Below are 11,470 nucleotides of genomic sequence, written 5' to 3'. Positions count from 1 at the left end.
GCGTTAGGAACAAACGTTACACCTTTGCTGGGTGCCACAGTCTCATAATTATTATAATAATATGTTTGAAACGTCTCTTGTGAAATCCTAAATTATAGCGTGGCACTGTGACAATTGTTTTCGGTTTCAAACCCAGAATATACCTACATGACAAATTCATACTTATAAAGGTTTGATAATAATAATACAGTTGAGTTTCAATAACGTATTATATATTTTTTTTAAATTTTACCCCAAACAATAGTCGACTGAAAAAAAAAGTGAGACGAAAAAACAAGAAAACTGAAATGTATCTACACGAGGTGTCAAATAATACAATACGAGAAGTATGTGGTATTAATCCAACTACTAAACATAATGACCGAATGCCTCAAAACGAGTGTGATCGACAAAGTTTTGGAATGAATCAGAATTTTGCCACTGCACTGGGAATATGAATCAAGCACAGCACCGAGATGCTACAATTATTAAAAACAGCGAACTTGTACAACTCTATATAAAAAAGGTCGGCGAGTGAGTGTAAAGTATACAGTATACAGTAGGTATTATAAGTGGTTCAATGTTATGGATAGTGTTAAATTTTAATTCAATTATATAATATCATTGTATAAGAAAAATGATTCCGAGCGAAGACGGTCAGTCAGCCAATGACACTAGGTACTAAATATTTTTGATGATATATGATTGAGAATAAAGTAATTTATGTATAACCTATATGCCTACGTCGAAACTTGTTTTAAATGTTCAATTATTAGTTATAAAAGTTGAACATTTTATACTTTATTTTTGGCTACAAAATAATTAATAAATTTTAAATTTGATAAATGTCAAAAAAAAAAAAATGTTGCAATGGTTTATAATATTTTTCAACTGCTATTGTAAAAATAATATATCAGGGGCCTTGTATTAAATGTTGACGCTATTTTAGCCAACAAATACGATTTTACCGATATTATATTATATTATTATAGGAAAAAAAAATGAAAAGTATTCCGTAAACAAAATACTTTCAAAATTGTATAGTGTATAGAAAATTAGAATATAAACAACCAGTGAAAATGTCATGTATGTTTATATACGTATGGTCATTTTTTTTTTGGAATTACAAAAAAAAACCAAAATTGATTTTGTCGAAAACCGTATTTGCGAAAAAAATTCCCGTTTTTAAATTTTAAATTTTGACCTCCCGAATGCACCAACTAGATTGACATTACCATCGAACAAGATACTGTTGAAGAAAACCAAAGGAGTTAAGTGCCTCAAACGGCGGTAAGAGACACAAATATTAAAAAATTCGTTGCTAACGGTGATAAACAAAGCGTTATATATGAAATGTTGAAACCGAAGCATCCTTCTTATAGAATTTTTGAAAAAAAAAAAAATTAAAAAAATTAAAAAATAAACACCATTGTAAAACTACTAGATCCCTCACCCCGCTCGGAATCTAAAATGGGACACTGCCTTTCTCTCAATTAGGTGTCGAGTGGGTCAATTTAATATATGTGTTAAGTTTGGTTTCAATTTGATACTTCACAATATCGATTACCGTCTGCAAATTACAGTTATCAGCCACCACGAGCAGTTGAGTTTTACAGCACAGTACATGTGCATATTATGTGAACAACAAAATATTATTGACCTCTCTAAAGTACCATCTTGATCCAATTTGATAAAAGATACGGTACTATAGTACATATTATGTTGAAATCGAAGCACACTTTCTGGTAGAAATTTTGTATACAGAATAAATAAAAAATTAAAAACACACATCACTGTAAAATCAATACATTCATCGGTCCGTTCATAATCTATAAAAGTGTCTATCGATCTTTAATATTTTTAAAGAGATATAATAAATCTCGTCATAAATATAATTAGAGAGTATCTAAATTAAATACATATTATAATATAATACTGATTGATGACCATTTTTTAGGTTTAATTTTACTTATTGTTTCTTATACATTAATGTCCGTAAACACATTAAATGGTAAACCGTTGAAGTCGTAGTTAAATTCGGTGGTGGGCATTATCTTTAGTTAATCTAAAATTTAAAATGTATTATTTATTATTTAAACTTTATTTTAATTTATAAGCGCCTACATTAGAACAATTCTCACTATACATAATATGGAAAAATGGAGGACCTAACTAATTTATTTGTAGTGTTCATCGTTTTTTTTTTTTTTCAAATTTGTAATTATTATTCGTGACATTAATTTTCTTATTCCTATCAAATATATTTTGTCGCCAGTAGTAAACACCTGCTCGTTACCACCTTTTATAATATAGAACACGCATTCATTTGAATAGGTACTACAAAAAAATAATGTAACCAAAAGTTGTTTGTTTAGTTAGCCGTTAGCTGTTTTTTTGATTTACAATAATTCGCAGTTATTGTAATGTGTAATTTATTTTTCTAATTTTTTTCAGTTTTGGTTTTGGATTTAATATCGGTTTCCGATTTTTTGACATTTTCGATTTTAATTTTGTATTAGGTTTCAGTTTTTAAACGGTTTTTCCGGTTTTTATCAGTTTCAAGGCCTGGACGGTTGGATTATTTACGTTCATACTTGGTTTATTAATTTATTTAAATCGCAGGATTGAGAGTTTCAATCACCTTTTGTGTAAAGTAAATATTCCAAAATGTTCAAGATACCAAAACACAGTTTTTTAAATTAAATTTCGGTTTTGGTTTAAATTATAACACCTGTATCCAATTTTTACCGGTTTCAATTTTGATTTTGTTTTCGATTTCGGTTTTTAATGGTTTATACCGGTTTCTAAGCCCTAGTTTTTTTTAAGTCACATCAAAAAACAAAATCAATTAAGCTAAAAACTGGTTTTAATTATTTTCTTTTCGTTTCGACATTTCACAATATCGATTACCGTATAAAAGTTACAGTTCTCAGCTACGGTGGACGGTCGAATTGTACACAACTGTACTGTGCGTAAAATGAAAAAAACACAGTATTATTTGCCTACTATTATTTACCCAAATGTTTTATTCTGTTGCATACAATAAATACACATTTTTTGTATCGTATTAGCAGAATAGCCTATTATATGACTTACTCGGGTGGCGCTAGACTGGCGGGCGCCCGCCGGTTTGTCACAGAACACGGGACCGGCCGTGGCAAGGACGGCGACTCGTGCGCGCCGTGCCGACTGCACGCAGGTTACGACGCGCCCACCGGTCTGTCACAGAACACGGGACCGACCGCATCGCATACGAACCTACGACGATGACGTACGACAGAACGTTGTGGGCGTGGCTTCGAGAGCAGCAGCAGCAGCCAATGCCGAGGGCAACCAGCGTTATGGCCGCCATTCAACCATGCGCAATCACTAACCACAGACATTTAATGGGCAGCTCCTGCGACGACGCGGCGAGCGAGACCAGGCTATAAATTCGAGTGCGGAGCACCAAATCTAGTCAGTGTGTTCAACGGAGCTTTCCGCAGCAAGACCCACCCAGGGCAGACTTGCACGGATAGATTTAATACACATCATTACGATTTAAAATCTAACAAAAATTGTAATATTGACCTTACGTTAAAATAATCGTAATACATAAATACAGTCCGCTGAAAGTTATTTTCCTCGCCGGAACAATCGTTGTTGGATAACTTTTAATATCATTCGTACTTTGTGTTATTCACCGCTAACGTTGTTATTACATTATTGTTGGTCCCTAAAAACATGTTCAAACATATTATTATTGTGTTAGCTTTATGTTTTATGGCTTATATTGTTGGAAATATAGATGCAACTACCGATCGACAACGTTTTAATCGTGAGTATATATTTTTTTTTTCATTACGTATTAAGACAAATCACTTATCCTTATTAATGTAGAATCTGAAAACAGATAATTACAATTTGAATTCATAGAAATAGTGTTATTTTAATAAAATAGTAATCAAAGCATATTATAAAATGTAACGAGATTTCTTATTACGTTATATTTCTAACAGAATCTATAAACATATAATAAATATATAATTTACTATGTTACTTATATACGAAATTGCCTATTACACATATGGTGTATCTTATGTCATTGTACGTGGGGTATTTTAACGATTATAGATCGATGACATAGAATTTCATTAAAATGAAAACAGAAGAGCTTCTTCATTTTTAACAGACAAATTTTTTACAACTATTTCAATATTTTTAAACACGCAGGTACCAATAGCAAAATCAAATCTATTTTTTCAAACGGTAACTACTATATTTTTTAATGGTCTCTGGTAAAGCTTTTTTTTCTGAAAATCTTGATAGTCAAATCATCAATTTTAATTTGCTAGATTAATAACTATGATCTTCTAAAGTTTAGTAAAATATGCATTAATAATTTTAATTTAAATAATTGGTATAAGTTTAATTTACAAGAGCTGAATAATTTTTTCTTATAACTAACTTCTATAACTTTAAATTTTAACCATAAGTTCCCTATATTTGTAGGAATCGCATGCAAAGTATGAACATAGCATATGAAATTCTTTAAGAATTTATATTTAATAATCGTAATTTAAAAAAAAAAAACTATTTGCAAGATATTTAGATAAATAGTCAATCTCAATATAGGTTTTTTCCTAACTTCGGCATACTTTTCATCTGAGTTAATTACTGATTTCCAATATTATTATAACAAGAATCAAATACCATAAGGTAACTCCTAAATTAACGCGTATATTTTATACGTACCAATATATAGAACCTATATGGTTCAAATTTTAAGTTTATCCAACTACGAGAAGAGCACCACAAGACATTGCACTTTTTTCATTACACAAATTATTTAACCTCCGTACATACCTAAGGCATTAATGTCAACAATCGATTACCATTCAATTTACCATTCTTACTTTAACCACCTAATAAAGAATCGAAATTGATATTGTAAGAAAAGTAACTGTGAAGTAAATAATTACGACTACCTATAATAACACATTAAAATAAGAATACTGATTTTGATGATTGTATGTTAAAATAAAAATAATGAAATACGTTCGCCAACAATTTTGTTTATGTTTTTTTTTTTGGGGGGGGGGAGTGTTATTAGATTACCGATTGAACTACTTACTTAGGTGTATAAAAATAAAAAAGTTAAATAGTTGATTTGACTATCAAAATTTTCATAAAAAAAAGCTTTACCGGAATCCATTAAAAAATATAGTATAGTTACCATTTGAAAAAATAAAGTTGATTTTACTATAACGTTGTAAATTTTTAATGTTTTTAAGTTTTGTATTCAAAATCGTGTTTAATAAATTTTTTGTTATTTTACTATTAAATATATTTTAATTTTTACTTATTTTCTTCAAATTATAATGACTTAAAACCTAGTGCATGCAATTTTATAAGACTTATGCTCTTTTGCATCATGACTTAAGACCTATTGCATGTAATTTTATAAGACTCATGCTCTTTGTCATTAAAATTAGTAATCATTAGTGACTTTTTTCTCATAAAATTATAATTATTAGGGGTACCTTTGCCATCACAAACGTAGATATCTATTAATAGCAAGTTTATGTCCTAAAGAACAAATTTTGTTTTTAATTCTAATTAACTGAAACTCAAACTTAATGGTAAGGATACTATTCTTAAACAAATGCCTATATATTGATATTTTACTAGACATGTAAGTTAGTCAGCGGTTGTGACGTTCTCTTAGATGTTGTCAACTATCTTGTTCTCGTTTTGTTGGTAAAATACCTAATACAATTTTTAATTTAATTATTTAGAATTTAATGATTTAGTCAAATGCTATAGTAAGTAATTTGATTTTACTTTACAGTATACACAACATATTTCTCTTATAAATACATTGAGTTTCACTCAACGTAATCATATTTCTACAGTATTTATTATAAAAGTTTGTTAGTCTGTAATTTTTATTTTAAGATAATATGAAAAATAAATTATTATTACACAACGTTCAAGTACATAGTTCAAAATGTCAATTGATTAGGGGTTACTTGAGAAGACTTCGTACCGGCTTATCGGTTTTCTCCGTCTTACTAACCCATAATAATATATCAAAACTTACAGTTCAAATTAGTGCGTGTGGTCGGCTTAAATGTAAGATTGATTACCTATTATCAAACTTAAATATAAAAATATTTACTGTGTTCACTCGTTAGTTTTTTACTTTACTCAAATATTTAAGTGAGTGATGAGTATATTGTAAAATAATAATATTTGAAGATGCTAATATAATTCACCTAAAAATTAAAACATCGTAAAAACCCAACAAGAAAGACATATAATGTTCTTAACTTATGATTCATTATAGGTCAATTCGCTATAATATTTAAGATAACAGTACATATTTGTAACTGCTGGTCATACATTTAGGTATATTACATATGCGTTTATCTAAGACGGAGACAACATTATATTATGTGGATTCTGTTGTTTATGGTGCATTTATGATTTAATGATGTGTATAATTTATTTTATTTTTATTGAATTCTAAAACATAGTGATATTAAAATAAATTATAAACATTTTAAAATTATTAATCGGAGAACTTACAAAATGGAACAATTTTAACTTGTTTTAAATAAACGAATAAAGTTATTTAATGAATATAATGTATCATTCATATATTTTAGAACTGGAACTGATATATTATTATAATTATTATATAGTAATATTATATATATATTATATTAATTATTATGCATAGTATAAATCAACTAAATATCACATGGCAAAGAGCTAAATATTCAGTTATTATTAAATTTAAAGATATATTGTATTATTATTTTTCAAGTAGGTAGTCAGGACATATCAGATGTAGTAAACTAGTATTTTAATAATAATAAATATAAGATATAATTCGATTAGCGCTGTTCTTGGATTTTAGTATTAATATATTTCATATTGAGTTATTTTTTTCGTAAATATGATGTTAAATATCTGTGATTTAATACGCATTTGTAGTAAGGAATAATTTAATTCTTTTAGGTAGTTATTTTAAATTTTACTTATAGGTATAGTTACTTATTATTGTGATGTCTAAATAAGTATTAAATCTATACATACGTATACTACCATCATTATTAATACTTTCTGTCCCGACCATGGCTGCTCTAGCTTAAGATTTAAACTTTCAATAAATATATGTGTATAAAATGTATATGCCATATGTCTTTCAATTATAGTATTAATATAATATATGACCAGTAGCAACAATTTAATTTACCGAAAAAAATTTCTTTTTTCGTAAAATCAAAAAAAAAATAATGCGTGATCTACAAAAGTATATGATGCAAGTCATATAACATGTACATTGTACACATATAAATCTATAAGCACCCTTCAAGCCTCAAGGAACCTAAAGATATAACTTTAATTAATTTCGGATGGACCAATATCCATTATCCATATGACTTGGCACGTTCAAAATGAAAAACATAAAATGAATTAATAGGCACAAACGTACGGATGAATTGTTTTTATAAAGATTTATTTACTGTTATTTATAATCGAAACTTTTACAGAGCAATTGTTTGAACATGAACTTGTAAAAAGAAATGTTGGTACGATAATTTTTTAAACTAATAAAAGAGCACTAATTTATTATGACTAACATTGTTAGAAAACTGTAAGTGCTGGTTGTGTCTGTCCACTGTGACGGTATGGTACAGCCATTACTCGTCCAATTGATTGCACTTATTGCCCTAGATACAAAGACGATGCACAAAATTAATAATATAAAAATGATGAGGGTTTGTTCAAAAGAGGAATAATATTCAACTATCCTCGACGTTTGCCACTTGTTTTATGTATTTAACAAGCAGTTCATACATGAGGGGTGGTCCAAAACGTACTATTGGCAAAATTGACAAAATCAAGTTAGGTAGGAATCGAATCTTATGGAAAAAATAACGATACATCGGTTGGCGTCGTCAGAAATGATAAAAACGTACTATTATTTCCATACATAAAAATGATATATTTTAGAAAATCAAAACGTATTTTTTCCAGTTTTATGCCAGTTTTAGAAAAGGAACAAATCATTAACTATATTATTAAAATTAACTATTTCCAAAATGTAATAAAATGTAATTTTATAATATTTATTTAAGTTTTAAATTAAATTAACAATATAAGTCTAGAATATTTAACACATTTGAGTCGTTTTAAATATAAATAATATATTATTTAATAATTAAAAAAAAATCTTTTATTCAAAATGATTTAACTGGTTATAAATGGTTAGTTTTTATTGGAAATATTAAGATACAGAAAATCGCTTCTCCTAAAAAATCAGTATTTTGGCAATAGTACGTTTTGGAATTCAACCCCTCACACACACTTATATATATATAGGTACTGTTGAAATATACAATTAATATTAGTATTCAAACCATGTAAACGCACGTGCGTGTACAATGTCGTTTTCTAATAGATACTTATGCAGTTACGATATAGCTGTGCAACACTTTAACTATCGCTTTCTATATTGTATATGGATACGGGATGACCTGAACTAATCATATATATAGGGCCTTTGAAGTATGTAATACTCACTTGCACAGGCACCGCCGTACAGTGCGTTATGGTGTGTGTGTACAGTCACGTTAAATTGTCCAGTTGTACGTTATTATATATTATACTTATACATAATCATATTGTCGTGTTATTATTCATTTATATTAATACCTACTAAAATCATTAGCCCGTCAAAGTGCAAAATCATCAGGTACGTAAACATATTATGTTTCTTGGATTTTGTTAAAATTCTTGTCTATTAACCTTGGACCATCCATATAATTTTCATAGTTCTTTTTTGAGATTTAACTACATGATCATTGACTTTTCTTGAAATATAAAAGCCATTGTGATATTTACACTTAATAATTCGAGCATGATATTTTGGTTTGATATTCGATCCATCAGGTACGGAAAATTGTGTGTTAATCTTCGTTTTATATCAGGCTAAATAATATATATTTTTATATTGCCACGGCGTTCACAAGTTTGTGTAGTTGATTAGAATGAAATATAAAAATAGTAACAAACTGAGATTAACCTATGTGTATTGTGTTATATAATTTATATGTTCATAGATACATTTAAAGACATAATCAAAGGTTTCTGTAAGTATACATTAGATAGTAGTCATTGTTGATGATTAAATATATTAAAATAGATAGATAATACAAATACGTATTAGTCATATAATCAAATATTATGTTGGTAATAATGATAATACGTAAATCGATCCTTAAGTTGTTCTAATGTAAATGCACACCTATTGGCATACACATAGTAACTATTAGAATTGTTATATTATTACATTTGATTATTTGAAGATACATCAGGAAGAGTGAATTAATTTACTATGAAAAAACATCTGCATTATTGATGTATTTTTCAGTAATATAACGATCACATGTACTAACAATCGTAGAAGGAGAAAGGATGTAGTTATGAGGCGGATTTAAAAATATTTTTAGGGGAACTTTACCTTACGATCTAGTTAACGATAGTGTACTGTTTTGTTGCTACCTAGTGGGAATTGTACAATATAGATATTCAGTATATCTCTCCATATTAAAAAAAATGTAATAATATTACAAGAACTACAAGCATTTCATATTTCTTCCTGTTGTTTTTTTATATACCTACTATTTTATAATAATATGTGTTATTATCAACCTATTCAAAAGTATATAACACTTTTAGTTTTACTTGAATTTCTGTATTTCATTTTCTGTTATGGGCTATTGTTTAATCCAGGGACTGGGACCTTTATGATTTTATCGGTTTGGGTTTAGGTTTCGGTTCTCAAAAACACTAAATTTCGTTTTCGGTCCAAATTGCTATTATTTTCAGAAATTCTACATCAGCGATTTGTGATTCGATAATAATATTGATATCGATTACATGGAAATTAGAATTTGGATTTTTGGTATTTCTTTTATGACAATTTTATTGTACTTGTACACATATTAATATTCTTAGCATTGACAAACTTTTATAGGTCTACGATTTTATAATTATTTATTATTACTAATAATTAGTTATTATCTACCTATTTACACAACAGATAAAATATCAATTGGATTTTGAAACCGAAAAAAAAACCGAAAAAACCGTAAAAACCTCTACATCAAATTATAGGTTTCGGTTTCGGTTTCGGTTCCTAAAAAAATGTGTTTAAGGGTTCCGGTCCGGTTTTGGCCCCAAGATTTTCAAAAGGTTTCGGCCCAAAACTGGTCAATTTCAGTACGGTTCCAGTCCCTGGTTTAATCTAATTGTTCTAGTCATGCATTTAAGGTATATTTCAGTCAATTTTATATCAAGTATTCGGTCATCGGCTACGTTTATATGATACAAATTTGGAAGGATCCTGTAGCTGATATTAATTCACTTTTGTTGACGCTATTTATTAGTTTTAGTCTATAATAGGAAGCTGATTTGAACGAAATTGATTCATAGTTTAATTTCTATTTTGTAATTAATTTATGAACATTTATTTGTATGTTTGACTGTCCTGAACATGATACGTATGATAATATTTTTAGTATCTATAATAAGTAAATTGTTCGATGAAGATTTAATATAATATTGTATTATAATATGTATTACTCATGCGAGTCTACTATTCAAATTATAAGCAGTTTTGTGTTGACACTGACATAATATGTTTATATCGCTGCTAGGGGATATTGAGTTATAATTCACAAAAAATTGTTTCATTTAGATTGACTAATAATTCATTTAGAAACTTTGTTGAATATCTTTAAAAAAAAAATCAATAACAAACTCAGATGTACGTGTAATATAATTTATCCTTTTACAGATGCATGGTATAATATAAAAACAACAGTTGAAAAGGGAACAGGTGAATTACAACCACGCTATATTATGGTAAGTATAAGTTACAAGTTACTTTCACCTAGTGTTATATTTAAATTTGTAGAATGTATAATGGGCTTACATATAGATGATAAATTATATTACAATAGGTAATAGGTACAAATAAAAATACGCACTATTAATTAATCATATTATTAAATATGTATTAAAGATACATAATACATAGAGCGATTCCTAAATTGTTTCAATGTAAATTCATACTTATCTCCTATAGTCCTATCACGTAGTTACTAATGTAATTGATATATTATGACATTTCATTAATTGGGAAGTGTGGAAATCGTCGTACTGAAATTAATCTTGGCATGATACTTGTAATAATGTAACTCACACGAATTCGGATAATCGTATTAATACCTATTTATTTGTTAGAATATTAATTTAATCACTTATAAGTTAGTTGTACGCGAAATACAAAATTGTTCGAGAGTCTAAAATAAAATGATAGAAGTTGTGTGAATGGACGGACATTTTCCCCCCGGACTTTTTCCCCCCGGATGCTTTCGGCGTAGTAGGACATTTCCCCCCCCGATACATTTTTGATGCGGACATTTTCCCCCCC

The 11,470-nt window shown here is 28.3% G+C and overlaps 2 protein-coding genes across 9 annotated transcripts in view; one reads left to right on the top strand and one right to left on the bottom strand.

Moving 5' to 3' along the window:
* LOC100572000 (peroxidasin homolog) overlaps positions 1-11,470 on the bottom strand; it is a 177,104-nt gene that overhangs the window by 28,299 nt on the left and 137,335 nt on the right. The window lies entirely within an intron of this gene.
* LOC100572837 overlaps positions 3,341-11,470 on the top strand; it is a 14,609-nt gene continuing 6,479 nt past the window's right edge. For 2 of the 5 annotated variants that reach the window (XM_016805211.2, XM_016805210.2), the window contains exons 1-6: positions 3,341-3,796; positions 5,757-5,783; positions 7,521-7,559; positions 8,702-8,725; positions 9,093-9,122; positions 10,832-10,899. In XM_016805211.2, the coding sequence (XP_016660700.1) occupies positions 3,703-3,796; positions 5,757-5,783; positions 7,521-7,559; positions 8,702-8,725; positions 9,093-9,122; positions 10,832-10,899 (282 nt within the window). In that variant the 5' untranslated portion in view covers positions 3,341-3,702. The remainder of the gene's footprint in view (positions 3,797-5,756; positions 5,784-7,520; positions 7,560-8,701; positions 8,726-9,092; positions 9,123-10,831; positions 10,900-11,470) is intronic. The other 3 variants (XM_016805213.2, XM_016805212.2, XR_001679640.2) reach the window with 2 other exon arrangements.

Source organism: Acyrthosiphon pisum, chromosome A2 (assembly GCF_005508785.2).
Source record: "Acyrthosiphon pisum isolate AL4f chromosome A2, pea_aphid_22Mar2018_4r6ur, whole genome shotgun sequence".
In the NCBI taxonomy this organism is placed as follows: Eukaryota; Metazoa; Arthropoda; class Insecta; order Hemiptera; family Aphididae; genus Acyrthosiphon; species Acyrthosiphon pisum.
This window is presented reverse-complemented; position numbering and strand designations above follow the sequence as displayed.